This window comes from Mauremys reevesii, linkage group 1 (genome assembly GCF_016161935.1).
Source record: "Mauremys reevesii isolate NIE-2019 linkage group 1, ASM1616193v1, whole genome shotgun sequence".
NCBI lineage: Eukaryota > Metazoa > Chordata > Testudines > Geoemydidae > Mauremys > Mauremys reevesii.
The window spans coordinates 249,176,244-249,196,920 of NC_052623.1; the positions used below are offsets into that span (position 1 = coordinate 249,176,244).

General features: G+C 43.8%; 1 protein-coding gene and 1 long non-coding RNA gene across 3 annotated transcripts; one reads left to right on the plus strand and one right to left on the minus strand.

Moving 5' to 3' along the window:
- Window positions 1–1,489: 1,489 nt before the first annotated feature.
- Window positions 1,490–3,776, minus strand: LOC120408901. Of its 2 annotated transcripts, none has more exons than XR_005601002.1 (4): window positions 3,672–3,776; window positions 3,348–3,438; window positions 2,073–2,283; window positions 1,490–1,988 (listed from the first exon to the last, which is right to left on the minus strand). It is a non-coding gene; the product is annotated as an uncharacterized LOC120408901 (long non-coding RNA). The 2 variants fall into 2 exon arrangements; XR_005601004.1 differs by having other exon boundaries at window positions 3,629–3,762.
- An 85-nt stretch (window positions 3,777–3,861) lies between these two features.
- Window positions 3,862–19,891, plus strand: ATP6V1E1 (ATPase H+ transporting V1 subunit E1). The gene is made up of 9 exons (XM_039546045.1): window positions 3,862–4,016; window positions 8,119–8,184; window positions 9,771–9,880; window positions 10,772–10,838; window positions 14,745–14,834; window positions 16,343–16,411; window positions 16,933–17,027; window positions 18,265–18,352; window positions 19,324–19,891. The coding sequence occupies exons 1-9, from the start codon at window positions 3,984–3,986 to the stop codon at window positions 19,384–19,386; spliced, it is 681 nt and encodes a 226-aa protein (XP_039401979.1). The 5' UTR covers window positions 3,862–3,983; the 3' UTR covers window positions 19,387–19,891.
- Window positions 19,892–20,677: the final 786 nt, after the last annotated feature.

A 20,677-nucleotide genomic window follows, 5' to 3' on the forward strand; every position in this document is an offset into this window, starting at 1 on the left:
CTGTGGTGGGTGGGTGCTGGAGGGGAGGGGCACTGCCTTCACATATGGCTTCCTGCCTCCCTGACCCCTGCTGCAGCCTGCAGCCCCTCACCGTAGCTTCAGTGGGGGGGGGGACAGTGGGAGGGGATGGCATGGGGCTGCCCCTTCCCCAGCGTTGGGCAGGAGTGGGGGCTGGGGGGGGAATCATAGGTTCAAACCCTCACGGAAGCCCAGGACCTGCTCAGGTGGGTGAGGTCAGTCTCCGAGTCCTGGCCTGAAGTGCCCTTTGCATCTCCTCCAGGTAGGGGGAGGGGAGGGATGCCAAACATGGCACAGCCCCCTCCCCTCCCCCGGCCGGTGCTCCAGCAAGCAACAGCAGCCGGCAGCAGCAGAGGCAACAGGCAAGGCAAGGGAGAGAGACATGCCTGTGTTTAAGCCTCCAGCCTCCGGGGTGGGGCAGAGGAGAGGGCTGCCACCAGCACGGTGGGCCCCCCTCCCCTCGGAGATGGTACAGTCAGCAACAGTCAGCAGCAGCTTGCACTCACTGCTGACTGCTGTTGCTGTTATGCTAGGCAGCTGAGCGTCAAGGAAGAGACTGAGACACGCAGACGCAGCTGCCTGCGTTCAGGCAGTTAAGCTCTCTGGGGCCGGGCGGGGAGGGGAGGGGGGAAGCTCTCCAGCCCTGGCGGCGGCGGGGGGGCGCTCCAAGCAGGGGAGAAAAAACATTGGTGGGGCAGAGCCCCTGCTTGGGATTTATTCCTGGGGCTAAAGCCCCAGAGCCCCATATAAGTCGGCGCCTACGGTCCCACCAGTCAATGCTTGTTTCCTGGGCCCAGAAACAGTGCTCTACCATGTCAAGGTGATGTGTGACTGTCGCCAGCAACTGCAAATTGCTCTGCTCTATGCCTTCCAGCAGGGCTGCTAGAGTGGCATCACATTGTTCCATGCAGCAGCTCCTGTATCGGCTGTGTAAATACTGCAAGATAAGGCGTGATGTGTTTGTAATGCTCACAACAACAGTGTACAACTGAGCGGGGTCCATGCTTATAGTGCTATGGCGTTGGCGTGAGTAACCCAGGCTTATGAAAAAAGGCGCAAAAAAAGGCTTGGTTTGTTTGATGTTGATTCCAGGGAGTGAGGGAGGTAAGTGCATCATGGGAGGCTAATGCCATGTTCCCATAGCCACCTGCGTCAATGTTTTGGTCCCATACGGCCTTGCAAGACCAACCCAAAATTCCACTTGGCTACATGCACTGTGAAATAGCTACCCACACTGCAGTGCTCCGTGTGTCGATGCAAGCCCTGTTAGTAAGGATGCACTCCACCAACACAATGAACATAGTGTGGACACACAAGATTGACTTGCTTAAATCAGAGGCTTGATGTCGACTTACATAAAGTTGACTTAACTTTGTAGTGTAGACATGGCCTTAGCTTACTCAGGCTCAAATCACTTACGCAGCCCACAAAATATTATACTGTGAAGATGCATTTTCCACATGGTGATGTTTTCATACAAAACAAGGACATTGTTGAAAAATAGGATTTTTTTTTTGACATGCACTAGGAGAAATACCACAATATCACACTATTGCCAGTTGAAAAAGTGGCAAGCCTATGTAAGACCCAAATTTGTTTTCATCCCTCACAAACTTGTAGATGCTTGTACACTAATTTTAGGCTTGATATCCTGCATAGGTTTCAGAGACAAAAGGATGACATGATCTCCAACACTTAAATGTTCATACTTCAGCTGATATCACATTTTTAGAGTTCAATAAATAGTTTGTAAACTGTGCCACTAGGTGGCAAGATAATCTCTCACTCTTACACAATTTCCTGGCAGACTTGGAGCTGCTAGAGGCATTCCATGTGCACTTTCAGCACCAAATACTGAGTATAAAGTGGTTTGACTTTGAGTGAAATGTCACAGTTATGAAGAGCTCTGTCCTTCCTTCAATCACTCATTTTATTAAAAAGTGGTGTTGCATGCTCATCAGCCATGTCACCTGGATGAACAAACAAAACAGCACCTCACACTGTGTTCTCAAACTCCCTAGGGACATGTAAAGGGGTGCACGCTCTGACCCTACCTAGTGCCACTCATGAGGCCTCTCCAGAGATTTGTGGATCTGCAGGATTGAGCCAGATCTGGGAACTTCACTTCATGATGGCTGGTGCAACACCATCAACCAGGTGACTCTGGTCAGTGCAACCGTCCTCAGTACAGAATGTATGTTTATGATGATTACACACACAAGAACATCTCATAGTCCATCCACTAGAGAACAGTGGTACACATACCTGTTATGGTAGGAAGGATAAAAAAATATATAATTATCTAGATAATAATTCCAGCAGGAAATTTGGTAATCGACAATTGTATACTTGTTGGTGATCTTTTTAGGAAATTCTGCAGAAAAAAATTACTTGAAATAATGATGACAGAAGCTTTTACAAAAGCGTAACTGCATGTCTGCGATCCAGTCCACATAGGTACAGGTTATAGCTTACAGAATTTCTGGAGAGCTAAGAAAGAAGAAGATAATGGCAAGTCTGGGATCTTTTTTTTAAATTAAGTACAAGGAGAGAGTAAAGTATGGAAACTTTGTTTGGACAACCAACACTAAATATAATACTGTTCTGATTCTTTGTGAAGTTACTTTAAACGTGATCATGTTATAATGTCCAAGTTGCTTCCTACACTAGAAACTCCTGAACTTTAAAAAAAGGTCTGTGTATATTTTCTTCTGTATTTAATGACTTGACAACTTTCATAAAGATTAAAGATTAATTCAAATAGCTGCCATAATCTCTTGTACTATTATTTCATTAGATGAGTTAAGATAATTAGCTTGTGTCAGAACATTATTTGGTTTGAGGCACTGTAAATGTTCAGTAAACAGAGACAACCCGAAATGTAGGGAGAAGTATGAATGTGACAAATATTCATTACGTAACTGAATAGTGCTATTTTCCAGTAATTCTGCAAACCAGAATAAATATATATGGCTGGGGGAAGCTGTTTTAAATCTGGACACACAGAAAGAATTTAAAAAAAAACCCACCAGAATTCTCGGCCATGTAAGAATGGACACAGTATTTGAGAATGCTCCCCAAAAAGGTGGATGAGGAATAATTTAGGTAACAAAATATCAGGCAAGAGAGAGGAGGCAACAAATCTAGTTATTGTATCTCTGATGTACTTCTGTAATGAAATTCTGGAACTGTAGCTCTAAGCCATAAAAGTATAGTGGCCCTCAGTGCCCCCAGGAGGCATCATAAAACCATCCATATATGCATCTACAAGTTCTTGCTTCATCTTGCCCAGCCTCTTGCCACCTTTATGCTCCCTGTCTCTTCCTGACCTTGGCTTCTTGTATTCTTCCATACTACACCGTGCCTGGAATGCCCCATCCACCGTGCCGTCCCGTGATGCACTGCTGCCAACCCAAAGCACTGAAAAATATTAAGATTTTAGAAAATAATGTCAGATTATTTATTTGCCTTCTGGTTTGGGGTCTTTTCAGATTTTCAAGCCTTTTTGGCAACCACAGCCCTGGGAATGTTGTTTTTTTTTAAATGAATGGTGCAATTCTCCTGTAGTGAAATGCTTCCAGGTGCTTGGGCTGTAAGAAAAATACCAAACTGAGCAAGCGCCGCAGCCCCCCGGGTCACCACTGCTGTGTCACCTCCTAACACTGACAGGCTTGTTCCGGGCTGGTAACTAGGACAGGGATCAACTCCCTGGCTGGGGCGGCTCCGCCCCCCGGTCTCACCAAGTCACACGATATAGGGCTCCAGCGCGCATGCGCGGCCTGCCCGAAGACGTCACCCCGCGCCTCGGTTCCCATTGGCGCAGGGCAGTGGCGGTGGGCGGGGTTGGAGTGACGCAGCCCCCGCATCTGTGACCCGACCGGCCCGGATTTGATTCAGTCAGAGCCTGAAGAGCCCGAGTGACCCCGGCAACCGTCACCCGCCGCCCTTCTCCCGCCGCCGCAGCCATGGCGCTCAGCGATGCCGACGTCCAGAAACAGGTACCGGGCCCGGCCCGGCTGCTCGGGGGGCGGGGTCAGGCCGGGGCGCGGGGCCCGGCGCGATTCTTCCTCCGGTCTCTCGCTGGCGCTGCTCCTCCTCCCCGACCCTTTTGCTCTCGCCTGGGCCGTGCCAGGGGCTCGGGCCCTGGTGACAGGGGCGGGGGCAGGTTCATGGTTTTGTTTATTGTATAAAATCTAGTGACCAGGTCAAATAATCTTTATTTAAACACTGACCCCTGAAGTACCGACACAGTTCAGTGGTGTAGTTGATGTCCTGTCACTCACACGTCAGCATGGACTAATAATAACAACCGCTCTACACCTGAGGTTTGCAACTCACGTTTCATGTCCAAAACACAGGCCTCGAGATTCCAAAGCACAAGAGTTTTCTATCACTAGGACAGAAAGTTCTCACTCTAACGGCTAGAGAATACACCGCACAGTCCTGGGGCTGCCGATGGCTGAGGCCGTGGGGAGCTTTGGGGGCAGAGTTCAGGGCCGTGGGCCAAGACATCCACCCATCCTCAGGTCTCCCCATGGGCTGTGGGATCCTCCCTCATTTCCTGCCCTAAAAGTCTTGTATTGCTGCTGTCACCATGCCCAGGACCTGGGCGAGGAGCAGCTGCATTGGTGGCGGTGCTGACCACACCAGTGCAGTTGGTGCTGGAAAGTGCTGGGGGGCTCTAGCCACCCCCCATCAACTTAGGGATTGCATTAATAACCAAAGCCCGGGTTAGGAAGAGAAGCTTGCTTCTCTCTCTCCATTCAAAGTGGACATGTTTTTTTGTCAAGGTATGAAACTACTCATTAAAACAATAGTCGTCAAAAATAAAAGCTGTCTTATCCCCTGCTGACTGGGATGACAGAGATATTGGTAACCTATTGCTACACTCCTGGCAAAGGTAGCTGAGTAAGAAACCTCTCCCTTCCCCCATTTAAAGAGTGTCTGCTGAAGGAAGAACAGTGACAGCCTTGTACCATGGAGAAACAGCAACTGGAAAATCCTATGAATAATACCCATGCTAGCCGGTGAATAAGGGGATCTGACTGCAGACTGAACAATGGCATTTAAAAAAAAATATCAAAACTTGTATTGGAAGCTCAACACATCTCCCAGTAGCATTGGGAGCTCCTGTGTTGACAGGCTGCTAAAGTATTTGGATGGCTTCTGAAGACAAGAGATGATGGAAGTGGTCATGGTTGATCTTGTTTTTATCATATTATTGTGCAAGTATCAGATCACCCTAACACTCATCTGGTGTTTTGCACATGACATTAGATTATTTCCTACAGAAATTAGGTGTAAACTTGAATTTGGTTATAATGGCTGAGCAGTACTCACTTATAGTCTGGCTCCTAAAGCGTGTAGACTCTTCAATTGTTTAATGACTTTTGTACTTCAGATCTGGAGGGAAAGCAGTCAGCTGTCAACAGCAGCTTAGTTTGTGCTGCTCCTTTGTAAATTTCCACTGAAGGCTTGGTGTTTTTAAGCTATCAGGCTGTCCTTTTGAGTCCGGACACACACTGTTCTCATTGACAGTAAATAGTATCCTTGATAACAACTGGTCTGACCTGAATTGCAAATGGTGCACAGTGATGAAAATTGCACAGAGCCAGTCAATGCTGGTCAGTGAAGTTTCCTCTCAAGTGATGGGCAGATCAGACAGGTTTGATGTGGGATCAGCAGTTCCTTTTCAGGTCCCATAAACACTTACTGCATCTCTTCCCTTCTCATTCAGCAAATCTGATTGGCAAAGGACCACTGTGTAGTGATTACACAAACAGTAACTTAGCATCCCTATTTGCCTTTTGAAGATCCTCCCTTAGCTCCCTACCTTCATTTGCACAACCAAACTTTTTGGCATGTCCTCAGTTATCATAACTTGAGCTGGCACTGTTAGTCACTATGGGACTGAACTTGAAGGGTGAGCTTTGACATTGGAAGGGGAATAGATCCTAACACTGGAGCTCTGTTCTGTATTCAAATCTAACAACTGTAATATATCTGTAATGGGATTTTGTTCCGCTAAAAAGTAGGGGATGATCCTATCCTTGTATTAACTGAAAATATAAAACACAGTAAACTGTATGACAGGTCAGTATAGGCCCTGGTAGAGGTAGGAAGCAGTTTGACCGTATCACTTTCAATATGCTCAATATTTTCAGTTTTTAAGAGACTCTCCCATGACCACTTCCAATACTTGATTCATTCTGCAGACCATAGTTAGAAAATTGTGTTGCAGTTGGTTGAATAGTAAGCAAGCCCTTTTAATGCTAACTTAATAAATTACCTACCGTCTGTGGGAATTTAATCAAAGACTATTACAATTCTTGAAAAATCCACCAGCCTTCTTTCTCTAGGAAACTCTTGGGTAAGGGCCATCAATTTTGGGAGAAACTAAGCTCTCTTTTACAAAAATAAAACTGTTTGCCAAATGTCCTATTAAAACTTACACTATTTAGAGATGTGGAAGTCCCATCTTGTTTTTTGCATTCTGCAAAAAACAAAATGAGCTTTTGATCCCCTTGGTCTGAGAACTCAAGCTTTTCACAGTAATAGGATACTTTTTGATGTTTGCAGGCAATGCTATGTGCTACTGAGATGGCAACATGGGGAAACTCTGTAGTGTCACATAATTTCTCTCTTATCCTCTGAGTAAGGAGGCAGAGTTTCTTGAGGCACCCAATGTAATCCTAGTGCTGCCAGAACTAATTCTGCCAAGTAGTATGATGCTACATAACAAACTGGTCATCCCTCCTAGCAGTGGGTATTCCCAATTTGTATTCTGAGTCCCACTGAGATGCTCTGCTTCCAGCTTAGTTTGGCTCCTAAAATCAGAAAATTAACTCAATTGCTAACTCTTTCCCTCCCCACCCACTCCCAGTTCTGCTCTCTGAAACAAAGCCAGAGTTCATCCTTGGTTTGATCTGGTCATTGCTAAAATCACTATTCATGCCAGAATCACTTTCCTCTGAAGAACTGAGATTCCTTCTTTTATAATGGTCCCTATGCTCTGAACTTCAGAGGATTTTAGAAAGCTGTGGCCCAATGATTCTATCCACAAAGTGGGCCCATAACTAACACTTGGAGTCATATAATCTCTGAATCCAAATCCGATTTGTTGTTTGTGTTTTCAGAACACACTCTTCATCCACTTGTTCTGCCTTGTGTGTCTGAACTTCTCCATCTATGGCCTGTCTACTCACTTCACTTTCCTCTCATCCCCTGAATCACATGCTCTACTGCACACGTTGACCTATCTTCCTACACAGAGAAAAGAATCTGAGGTCATGTGTACAAAGGATGTAAATGGGAATCCTTCCTGCATGTTGCTGTGGCTTGCCTTGTCCAAGAAAAGTCTCTTCACCACTGTCTGTATACTGAAACTGTCTGTACAGAATAGGCCACTCAATGATTAGCATACTGTTGCCCAGAGTTGGTTACAACATAGTTTCAAGTTGCAGTGTAGTTGGGACTGCTATTGAACATGCCCAAGGCTTTAGTTTGAACTTCTAGCTCAGTCACAGAACAGTGAAGTTTACAACATACTGGAATCATATTGCAACTTGGTCCCCTGACTGTTGCATGTACAGGTCAAATGTTGTTGTTTTTAAATGGCTCTAGCTAGAAAGGTTCATGTATGCAGGTCCTTGAAGCAGTTCATAATGCACTTTAAGCTTCTCCCCACCCACCACAGACTATTGCAAAACTCTTTAAGTATACTTATAATCAGGGCTTTGGAGTGAAGCCCGGAGCTGGAGCGCGGAGCAGCTCCGGAGCAGTGGAGCTGCAGGTTTTTGCCTGGAGCTGGAGCGGAGCCGGAGCACAGCTCCAAAGCCCTGCTTATAATCCAGGGAAGAGCTGCTGATGCTATCCAGAGAAATGGTGTTAGATGGAACCTTGTCTAAAACAGCCTCTGGCTGTTTCTCTTCTAAACTCGTGTGACTTGTTTGCTTGTTAGGTAGGAGGAAAACAAGAACCACTATTGTATGTGAGAAGGGATTTGAGGGGTGTGTAGAAATATTGTGGAGTTCAAAGGAAAAGTTTGTTTCTCGAGCAAGTGCTTCTCAGCAGAATGTAACTGTGTCTATTCTATTACAGATCAAGCATATGATGGCTTTCATCGAGCAGGAAGCCAATGAAAAGGCTGAAGAAATAGATGCCAAGGTAACAAACAAACAAAGCCATTAGATGGTTTAATATCAGGAACTCCAAAAGGAGGTGGATTGCATCTAACATTCTGAATTGCTTCCCAGTCATACAATCAAAAACAGTTCTACAATATTCCTAGAAGCCACGTTATTTTTTTGTCATGTAATTCCTGTATTGGAGCAAGTTAATTACTGAATACAGTTAAATATTTTAGTTTGTGCCAAATTAATACAATCAAGGGAACTGAGCTGAAGCTGCCCTTTCACCTGGAGTCTCCTTATTAATGCGTAGATGTGAACACATTTATATGCAAGATCACATGTTGATTTGTTAATACTTCAGGGGTGCTAAGGGTAGTGTGAGCATGGATTTTGCCTAAAACAAACTGGGTTAAATTTGTCCCTCTACCTTCAGTGACCCATTTCTACATTTGTTTTACTTAAGGCTTGTGTACACACAAACTTTCACCAAAATAACTAAATTGGTTTTAATTCTCACTTCTTGTTTTTGGTGTAAATCTGTGTGTGGATGCTCTTATTCCTGAATCAAAATAGGACAGTTAATCCATTGCCAGCTATGATTTGCAGCCATGTTAAGGAACCACAGCATAGATTTAAATAGAGTTGGGGGGAAAGCATGAACGCTTCTATGTTAACGAAATGGAATGCATTATGCCAAAGTTGTAAGGATCCACTAATCAATCATTAGTGGTTGACTACATTACACATTAGGGCCAATTATATCAGTTCATATTGGCAAAGAAGGTCTAATGTATGGATCCGTTGGAATGATAGCCAATGTCTTGTTGAAATGAGATTGTGAATATGATCAGTTTAGCACAGTAGTTTACATACTAGAAATGCTTATGCAAAGTGACTAAGCAAATACATTGCTTATTATTTCTTATTTCTTAAATCTAAAATGGGCCCTGTCGCTTCTCTCAAAGTATGGGTAAATAGTCAAGACTCACAACACTTTTGTAGCTGTGTATTTGTAAATAGTGTACAGCTCTTACCACGTTTTCATATGTGAGGGGACCAAACATGCTCTAAGAAGATAGTAACTCCCACGTGTATCCTTGTTTAAGGCTTAATGGTAAGTGGTTCAAGAACAGTAAAATAACTGTGCTACGTTGACAGTTATAATATTTAGTGATTCTTTCAGAATCTCTCCCATCGCCTTTACTGCTGCAGTCAAAGATTAAACCAATTCTAGAGTTCAGGCAGAACAAGTGTCGTGGATTGGACTTCTGGTTACTCCTAGTTAGCCTACTAGTCTTTGCTCACTAGCTGATACTTGAGAATTGTATATCATCCCTATTTCAGGAATCAAAACTGGACAGGAAAGCAAATGATAGGTGCCAAACAAGGATATTGCAGCGCTCAGATTAACGGAGCAGCAATTAGTAAGACCCTGGTTCAGCAAAGAACATGCTTAAATCCCACTGACTTCAGTGAGATTTAAGGTACACGCTTAAATGCTTTGCTTAATTAGTACCTTGAGTCTCATCACCTAGCCTTTAGTTTAGTGAAGTGAAGTGAATTGAACTGAGTATCTTCTAAAAGTCTCTCAATTTCAACTGTGTGACTGTTTCTCTGTAGGCAGAAGAAGAGTTCAACATTGAGAAGGGTCGCCTGGTGCAGACACAGAGACTGAAAATCATGGAGTACTATGAAAAGAAGGAAAAACAAATTGAACAACAGAAGAAAATGTAAGTCACTTAGGCCGCCTGGCCTACAACAGAGCTTGAAAAAATCAGCAGCTTGCCAGCGATACACAAACAATCTTTCGCTAGCAAGTGGAGAGGACGTAGCTAAACATTTTTCATATGTGAAAATTCACTTTCTGCAGAAAAGGTTTAAATCCTTACTGTTGAGAAGAAAATTTGAATGTGGACTTGAGGCACTATAATCTTCCTGAATCTGCAGAGACACTGTTGCTACTGTTTACAGCTTTCCCAAACGCATCAAAATTGGCAACTCTTATGGCAGCAAAGTGAAGCTGACCTGGCATTGATGCTCCTTACAGGAAAACATGTCCCAATAAATTGAGCCTAAGGGGTGGATAGGTAATAGACTCCAGCTCTTCCCCAAGTGAAAGATTCTGGATTGATTTGTGGTAAGGTAGGGAAGAGAAAACTCTCTCTTCCAGGAGCTGAGGGTACATGAGGGGCCTTGCTGGTAAGCTTCAGATACGTCAGCCATAGGCTAATTATAAATAGTCCCAAGCAAAGTGCAGGGATAATACCTAAAGAGAACAGCAGATGTGGTGGAGGGGTCTAACAAACTCTTTATGCTCTGTCCTGCTCCATCGCTGGCACAACTAATTCTATCAGTACTGGTCTTGGTGGCTAGTTTCTCTTGAGTAGTTTTTCTGTTTTTGTTGTCACTCATGCAAATTCAATGCACACAGGATGGCTTTTATAGTAAGCGAGGAATTTATCATAGCTGCTCTTGAAGCAGATTCCAATAAGTGAACTGGCTTGCGTTCAACACACAGTGTGTTGCTCTAACATGTAAAGCATGCAGTTAAAATATTTGCTGCGCCACTATCGCCATCTAAAGCTTGATGCACTGATTCAATTTTTCCATGCAACTTGCAGTCAGATGTCCAACCTGATGAATCAGGCAAGATTGAAGGTCCTCAAGGCAAGAGACGACCTTATTTCAGTGAGTATATATTGCCTCTATAATAAAGGGACAGGGGATTCTCCCCATCAGAAGTTAAGGAATTACCTGATCCAACCATTAAACAAGCATCTGATTTATTTTATTATTTTATTTTTTATAGTGATCAAATGAGATACGTACTTGAAGCATATGTAGACTAAAAAACTGGTGTTGCTAGCTGTCTTTAAAAAAACATTCTTAGTTGGTGGCCTTCTGTACATGTGAAGTCAGGCTTTTTTGGCATACACTAGTATTGTGTTTTCACCGCTACACTTTGCTGTTTAGGGAAGAGATCTGTCTGCCAGGAATCTCAGTGGCAGTCTGTGGTTGAGTTCAGCCCTGGACAGCAGCTGATCTTTTATTCACAGAATGGGAAATGTCTCTTACACAACTGAGTGCAAAAAGAGGAAGCAACTGGGTGACAAGAGGCCCACAAAATGCCATGTTGCTTCAGGCAACTAGAACTGAATGTATGCAGTGATACTGAATGGCTGGGCTTCAGCAAGCTTGACAAGCACTTCCTGTAAATAAATACTACCAGAAAAATCCACATAGTGGACTGACTGTCTCCAACAGTGGCCCAGGATGGATGGAAAGGCTTTCCTCTTGGTCTGTCTGGTGGACAGTTTATGCCTGGGAGCATGAAGACTTATAACCCCTGTAATCATCTTGTCAGAGATAATATATCGGTTACATTTACTGTGAATAACAGTAGCCATACTGCAATGTTACGAAAGGCCTCAGTTATAGCTTCTGTGAGAATAACCTGCCAATCACACGATATGTAAAGTCCCTTGTCCCGTCTGAGAGACACTCTTGTGTGTTTCAAATACTAGGTGATGCTGCTGAGCCATCAGATAGTCCTGTTTGTGAGAACTACAGAAATGAAGAATAAAATACCATCTGTAGTATTGCTTGTTCACAACACTGTTCTGAAAAAGGATTTGGTAGCAGGGGATATCAGCATAGATATAGGGTCTTTGATTCTTTCATCCTAGTGCCACATTTGTCAACCATTGTGAATTTGCTGAGATTTCTAATACTGTGTATTTAGAGGAGAAGGGTGAGGAAATAGTTAACTCCATTGTGAAACGATCTATGTTGAATAATCTCTCCCTGACCATGCTTTGAGTTGACAGAGTCACATGCTTCTGAATGGTGCATAAGACATTTCCTTCCTCATTTTAAAGTATTTCAAGTCCTATTGTACTAACTCAGTCTTACCTTCTTGTTACTTGGTCTCCAAAAGGCTGGCCAGTAAGGGAAGGGAACTTCCAGAATTTTTGGATTCTAGGGCAGAAGGCATAACTAGGCTTGACAGTGAGGGGAACTCGGGATGGTCTTGTTAATACTCTAGCATTCAAAACATAATACACCCTCTTGTTTATCAAGACAGACTTTCCTGCCCCATGGAATCACTTGTAACCTTTAAAACAGAAGCAGGGAAATATCGATACAACAGCACATCATGGGGTTGCATCTATTTATATACGTACCATAACATTTCAGGGTTTTTTTTGGGCGGGGGGGGACTGTACTCAGATCGAGACTTTAGGATATTTTATTTTTCTGGGGCATTGAGGAAAGAATATTTGAAGGTGAGGTGATGTGGTAGCTGGGAAGAGAGTAACAGGGCAGCAGCAGAAATCCTTAAACATGGACCCTAAAATAGGGTGCAGGACCTCTGTGAAGTAAGACTTGATGCTCTGTTGCCTCAGAACGGAGAATCCAGACTTTAATGTCAAAGTTTACACTGACAGATGGAGCATTTTACATAATTTACCACAGACAAATAGAGGTCCACAGCCATATTTACTTGAGCTCTTTCAATAGATTGATGAACAAAGTACACCTCTACCCTGATATAACGCGGTCCTCGGGAGCCAAAAATCCCTACTGCGTTATAGGTGAAACCCGTTATATCAGGGTAGCGGTGGCAGGGCTCCAGCGGTGATTTAAAGAGCCCCAGGCTCCAGCCACTGTGGGGAGCACGGGCCCTTTAAATCGCTGGCCGAGCCCTGCTGCCGCAGCTCCGGGGTAGCAGCAGCAGGCTCCAGCGATTATTTATAGGGCCCAGGGCTCCCTGCAGCAGCCAGAGCCCTGGGCCCTTTAAATCGCTGTCGGAGCCCCGGGGTTACCGTGCTATATGCAAACCCGTGTTATATTGGGTCACGTTATATTGGGGTAGAGGTATATATTTTTATTAATGAAAACAGGATGCTAGGAGCTATTAAAATTAATAGAACAGGGATCTGGGCTGCGAGAATAATTAGTCTCCCTTAGGCCATGTTTAGGATGTGCTATGCTGCTTTGACTACTTTATAGATCTTATCTTAGAGTATATAACTTCTCAAAAGTGAAGACAGCCAGGTGAGCACTCAAGAAAAATACTACTATTCTTTGGTACTGAATTCAGTCTAAATTTAATGTCACCTATTGTAGGCAGTACTATTTTCCCAGGCTGGAGTCTTCGACCTGGCCAGTTCTAGAATGTTATGATCACTTTGCAGATTTGCATTTTGCATGTGAAGGATTTCCGTACAATTTTGGGGTAGGAAAAAGAAGTTGTAGTTGACTGCTCTCTAAGGCAGCCTGTAGTATATCATAGAAATGTAGGGCTGGAGGGGACCTCAGGATATCACCATGTTAATTCCATCTCATCTTGGTGGGGATAATTTGTACCTAGACCATCCCTGACAAGTGTTTTGTCTAATCCATTCTTAGAATCTTCTAGCGATGGGGATTCCACAACCTCCCTAGGTAACCTGGTTCCAGTGGTTTACTAGCCTTAATAATTAATTAGAAAGTTTTTCTTAATAGCAAACCTAAATCATCTTTGCTTCAAACTAAGCTGATTACTTCTTATCCTACCCTCAGTGGCCATGGGGAACAATTGATCACCATACTCTTTATGACAAACTTTTACATATTTTAAGACTTATGGCCTCCCCTCAGGCTTCTCTTCTCTGTAGACTAAATTTCCCCAATTCTTTCAACCTCTTAATAGGTCAGATTTTCTAAACCTCTTACCATTTTTGTTGCTCTCCTCTGGACTCTCCAGTTTGCCCACCTCTTTCTTCAAATGTAGTGCCCAAAATTGGATACAGTTCTCCAGCTGAGGCCTTACCAGTGCTGAGTAGAATGGGACAATTACCTCACATTGCATAAATATGACATTTCTGTTAATACACCCTGAAGCAGCAGACAGTAGGAGAAACAACTCTAGCTCATTCAGCTAGCATAGCATTAATGAACTGAATAGGTATTGCTTGTGGATAAGTAACCCTTTACTACAGTAGAACCTCAGAGTTATGAACACCTTAGCAATGGAGGTTGTTCATAACTCTGAACAAAACATCATGGTTGTTCTTTCAAAAGTTTACAACTGAACATTGACTTAACACAGCTTTAAAATTTCACTATGCAGGAAAAAATGCTGCTTTCCCTTTTATTTTTTTAGTAGATTATGTTTAACACAGTACTGTACTAGTTCTGGGGGGACAGGGAGGGGGGGAGAAGAGGAGGGGGCGGGGAAGGGTCTCTGCTGCTGCCTGAGTGTGTACTTCTGGTTCCAAATGAGGTGTGTGGTTGACTGGTCAGTTTGTAATTCTAGTGTTCATAACACTGTGGTTCTACTGTACTATGATTTTTTCCTTGCCTGTAAAAAGGAATTCGTAGTTAACGTTCACTTTGGGTACTGAACAGGGTAGTGGGGAAAGAAAACCTTTTGTGAAAGCTGTTGCTCAGTGCACACAGAGAGGAGGGTCTGGATTGAATTATCAGCTGCACTGTAGGCTCGCTTCTTGGCAGGGTGCATAGCTGCACTAAGAGTACAGGAGGATGGTAGGCATAGAACCAAATGGAGAAACAGGAGGACTTTACTGACCTGATCTCTTCTTTCTGTAGGATTTGCTGGCTGAGGCCAAGCAGAGACTTGCCAAGGTGGTGAAGGATGGTGCCAGGTACCAGACTCTGCTGGATGGACTGGTTCTCCAGGTAAAATACTCAAGCCATAGTAAAAGGCTGACTGCATCCCTAGCCTCAAACACAAACACTCTGTAGGAGTACTACTGCTGTTTGGAGACTACCTAGAATAGGCATATTTAAAACTACCACTTTCGCTATACTTTCCAGTCTTAGCTCACAAGGCCCCAGTGTACTTGAGATTTGGAAGAGGTGAGGAGCAGAAAGCTTAAATTCTTGAGTACTTTCATCTGAATATGAGAGAAACAAACACAATGTAACGGTCACAAAACACAATATAACTGCTGCATCTTAAGATGTCCCTAAGTGAGCACAGCTCAGGAGTGTGCACTTCAGGAGAGAGATGTGCACATCTCGAGTTTCTACTGCACATACTCAGGATGAGCTCCTCAAATGCACACTCTGGAAAATATCTCCTTCAACCCCCCACAAAGTTTAGGAAAATGCACAGTCCTGTCTGTTTTCATTCCAAATTTTACACCAAATCCAGACTTGTATGGCTGTAGTTTTGAGCAGGGTTTTTTCTGTGGTTTGGTATATCTGTCTGTCTGATAGATGCTGCTCCCCTAAACTACATGTCTGGCTAAAAATTCCACTTTAGGCTTTTTTTTTAGCCCCATAAGTTTTACTTTTGGAATACTTGCATTTGCAAGTAAGGGTTTTAATGGAAACTTGTACCTCAACTATAGTGGCCACCACTGGCAACTGCTCTAATACAAGAGCTTGTCATAAATATTACCCCCTGTCCTTTAGTTAGGAACTTTTTAAAGTGTCATTCTAGTTTTCTCCTCTGCAGTCTAACAGTTTCTGTTCTCTTTCAAGTCTTGGTTTTGATCCAGTATTTCTTTCCTCTTGCCACCCCTCAGTGTTGAGGGTGCCTTGAAAGCTGTAGTCTACGTTACTCCATAGCAGGGATCAATAGTGTACTTCTAATTGCCTGTCTTGCTGTCAGGCCCTGCCTGTTGCTGTTCACTTGCACACTGCATGACCCAACCTCTCTGTGTTTTGGAATGAACGTTTGTCTTGGTCAGAAGTCTGATGCTCTCTGTGGTCTCCAGCGTGTAGTACTGTCCACTTATTCCTGTAACAGTTTGCACAGTTGGTGGTATCTCTTCAGAGACCAAAGACTGCTGCATGCCTTAACTAGAAGCTGCATATTTGCTCAGTCTAGTGTCTGACTGTTTGATTCTTAGCCTGCCTTTTCTCATTCTTCTCAACCAACCCTCAGTGTTGTCCAGATTTAGTTGCTGTTGCACCCCAAAATCAGGATTATTTACTTCCTGCATGAACAAAACCTTTGGTTCCCATGGGTTGCCCAGTAATCGATAGCCAGTCCTATTTCAGAATGACAATAAAAAGGGGACTTGTAACCAATGACCTTTCATCTTCACTGTATGAAATAAGTAATGGCAGAAAGTTGCTTAGTCTTATAACTAACCCCCAAAAATAACAGCAGATGAATCAATTATAAGATGATGGGAGTTTCCTTCATCTCCTCTTACTATAGTTGTCTCATATAGGGTTTCTACCAGCTGCTTGAGCCCAGATTGAATGTCCGTTGCCGGAAACAGGATCTCTCTATGGTTAAGGTAAGGGGGTTCTGGCTACAGTAGCATAAAATGTCTCCCAAAAACTAAGCCAGGGGATTGTGACTGCAAAGGTCTCCTGCTTGGAACCTGTTAGGCAAGATCATAAGACAGTGGGGCTGGGGCGATTCACTACCAAGTAAAACACTTCTGTTGCAAATACCTCAACTCTTGCATTATATGCTCTTCAGGTTGGGGAGTGCCTTCCTCTGTTTGAAAAGCACCTAGCAAACTTTAGATACTGCCATAATATAAGGAATGATGGCAGCTGCTACTGATTCAAGATTCAAAGGGAGGAGTAAATGTGTTGCAAAGTAGGTAGGCCACAACCATTTTTCCTACAGCACCACCTTCCTGGAGAGGCTGAACTAATGAATGAGATTGTGGCATCTAACTGATTATTTCCCCTCTGTGCCTGTCCACTCGTGCAAACTAAGTAGCCATCAGTTCTGTGCAATGCTAGCAGAGGGCTCCATGTGTCTTTCAAATCTCTGGCCTGAATTGGAATATCTATTGTGTTCCAGGCTGCTGTACAGAAGAGCATCCCCATCTACAAAGCTGCTACCAAAAAAGACATTGATGTTCACATTGACCAGCAGACATTCCTGCCAGAAGATATGTAAGGAATACAGTAGCTTTTAGTGCTGAGTAGTAACTTGTTGGCGATTCAATGCACTTAACTGTTGAGGGAGTCTGAAACATCTCTTATGGGAAATGGCAAAAGGAGTACCACTGAGAGCACATCTGCCACTAGTTAATGGGAGTTGACTCCTCCTGACACTGAAGATCTATCCTCTTGCCTGCTGTGCAGTTTCCCAGGCAACTAAAGATGATAGTTATCTTGCTGCAGCCCCCAAACCAATTCACAGCGCAGGGGAATGTTTGGTCTAGGCCAGTGGTTCTCAAAGCCAGTCCACCGCTTGTTCAGGGAAAGGGGCCGGGCTGTTTACCTGCCATGTCTGCAGGTTCAGCCGACGGCAGCTCCCACTGGCCGCAGTTTGCCGCTCCAGGCCAATGGGGCTGCGGGAAGCGGCCCCCATTGGCCTGGAGCAGCGAACTGTGGCCAGTAGAAGCCGCCATCGGCAGAACCTGTGGACATGGCAGGTAAACGGCCTGGCCCACCAGAGGCTTTTCCTGAACAAGTGGCGGACCGGCTTTGAGAAGCACTGGTCTAGGCAACAGCAGTTAGTAACTCAGTATAACTTCTCAGTCTGTTAGAGTTGAAAGGAATGCAAGTGCAGCCCAAGTTTAAGGTTCAACATAAAGCAAAGAACAAAGTTGACAGGGAATGAATGGGTTATAGGTGTCCAACTCATAGGCTTTTTCCTCCAAAACTGCCAGAAAATTCGTTCCGTAACATAGAAAAGAACACTTGAATGATGCACTCAAGTTAAGATCTAATGAACTTGTTACATAGCTGTGAATTGTACAAGAAATAACACTTCTACAGGTATCTGTATAGTACCCTTGCCTCTTTTCCTAAAATCTGAAAATTAACCCTCATAGCATAATTTATATTTATTGGGTGGTGGAGAAGAGGCTCAGCTGGTTACTTCAGTCAGTCATTTTTCATACCTAAAATTTCCCTAGGTCCAATCTATCCTTAAAACACTAGGTGGTGATGACCCTTACCCATTAGGATGCTCTGCAAACACCATTGTATGGGCTTTCTCATCCTCTTCATCAGGTTATTTTAGCTTCCTGTGTAATGGGAGTAAGATTGGAGTCCATTTAAAGGCAGAAAGGAGGCCATGCACTTCTACTGATTCATCCCTTTAACACACATTCTAGCAGTTGTTTGGGAGAGTGGCTTTTTGTCCAGTTGAGGTCTATTATAATGTCTGTTTTCTCTCTAGTGCTGGAGGTGTTGAGATCTATAACAGTGATGGTAAAATCAAGGTTTCCAATACCCTGGAAAGCCGGCTGGATCTCATAGCCCAGCAGGTGAGTTTGGGAAAGCGGGAGTTGGAGCCCTCCCTACTCAATCTGCTAGGCTGTCTCCTTTCATGCCATGTTCATCTTGATTGGTAAGGTGGAAAGCTTCATCGTGAAGTCAGCATCCCTTAGTCTCAATCATCCTCTTAATCTTCAAAATAACTTATTATGGAATCAAGTCTTTTTAGATGGATGACAAGCAAACAGTTGCAAAAAGTAGACTTGAAAATTAAACTATCCAGCTGGTTGTATGGAGGTTGGGGAGAAGCACATCTCTACCACAGTAAGAAATTCTCTCTTCAGAGTTTTATGCTTAGCTAGGTTCTTGAGAAGCTAGATTATTGAAAGACAGTCTCTAAAAAACCAAACTGCACTGAAAGATCCTATAACTGAATAGTACAAAAATAGATGGTGTTCGTAAAACTCCACTGCTAGTGGCAGTACATGGGCTAATAGAGAACCCTTCCACTAGACAATGTGAGAATCTTCTAAAGTCCAGTGTAGAAGGAAGACCTTGCAACCCCACCATGCCTCCAATGAATCTTGGTTTTGGAAATATAGACCTCCATATTCAAAAGACTAAATTCTGTCATTGGGAGAGATTTAGGGCAAGCTAATCTAGAAACAATTCTGTGTCCATAACTAATGCAGATAATGGATTTGATCTAGGTGGGATGATCACATGCCTGAGCTTAACAGGTGATCCCTCTGGCTCAGGCTGCAACAGTGTTAGTGATTGTAGTCTGCTCACAGTGAGAGAGCACCACCAATATCGGGCAGGTGAACTTGTAAATCCCCTAAAGAGTTGGCTGCACTGACAGAAGTCCTTTGTTCATTCATGTCTCCAGCATGGAACTGCAGCTTAGGATTTCTTAACTTTTGTGCATATTAAGTTGGTGTTAGTGCTTAACTATTTTAGTAGTTAGTACTGTGCTGTTCTATACAAAGCCTCTTAACTGGTGCACCCGCTCTCTCAACAGATGATGCCAGAAATCCGAGGGGCACTCTTTGGTGCCAATGCCAACAGGAAGTTTTTGGACTAAACCTGAGGAAAAGTGGAATGTGTTCCACTGCCATATTGAGGGGAGATGCAAAAAAGCATCTGGTCATTTAAACTCTTTAAAAAAAAGTACCTTTTCAATGCTATAATGTGTTGTCCAATGTGTGTTCTTCAGTGGAATAATTTTGCATAACTGCTGCGCTTTGCCTGACTTATCAAGTGGTTACAATGTATTAATCAAAATGAGGTGAAGACCAACCCATCCAGAAGTGACACAGGAGAATGGATGCAGCTGGGCTCTTGGCTTGTACTGCACTCTTGTGGCTATAGTTAAATTAGTGATTGTGAAGGACTGTGCTGCCCAGGGGAGCAACCTTTCCAGTTAAGGGCTTCTCAGTGTTCTGTTACACAGAGGGCATGCACCCTTTCCCTGGGTGAGAAGTGTAGCTTGTTACTTGGTCAGGCCCAGAGTTTTCTGTTCTGTATATGTGAGTAAAAGTCTGAGCCTATACTACTTAATTTATTAAAAATAAAAAGATGTGTGTATACAGAGTGCACTGTAGTCTTTGACCAGCATGCTGTGACTCAAGAATAACTAGAAGAGGTTGGGTAGGGATGTCTAGGTCACCAGCTCTAATAGGATCGTCTGTCTGTAGGTTCTTGCTAACTCTCAATTTTAGCAGACTTGAGTTGAAGTCTGTGTCCTGTGTGACCTGATTCCTGTGTAGAGAGCTTTATAGGAGAAAGATATTAAAATACTCGAGAGAATTCTGCACCAAAAAATTTAAATTCTGCAAAATTTGTCAAAACACTATAATCACACCAGTTTCAATTATTTTGGTAACTAACTTATTTCAAAATACTTGTCAGCAAGTATGTCTATAATACTACAGAGACACACACAAATTCCCCCAGGAGTAGAGTGTTAATACATCCCCTACCTCCCAGAGCTCAGCTGCAGGGCCCCCCCCAACCCAATTACCCCCTCCTCCTAGGGGCCAGATGCAGGGCCACCCCTCCAGCCCAGACACACTCACCCCCTACCTTCCTGGAGTCTAGGGATCCAGAGAGAGAAACAGGCTGATGCTGGGTTTGCACAGTTTCCTGCATGCCACCTCTTTCTTTCAGGGCATGCTGGGAACTGCAACTGCTGGGAACCTATTTGTGAGATGGGCTCTGCTGAGTCTAGTGGCCCCTAGTGGCAGCCAACATCTCTGCAGCCCATTTCGGGGGTGGGAGGAGAGGAGGAGGAGAAAATTCTGCGCACACAACTTTAATTTCTGCAAAATTCTGCACTACATTGTGGTGCAGAATTCCCCCAGAAGTAATTAAAA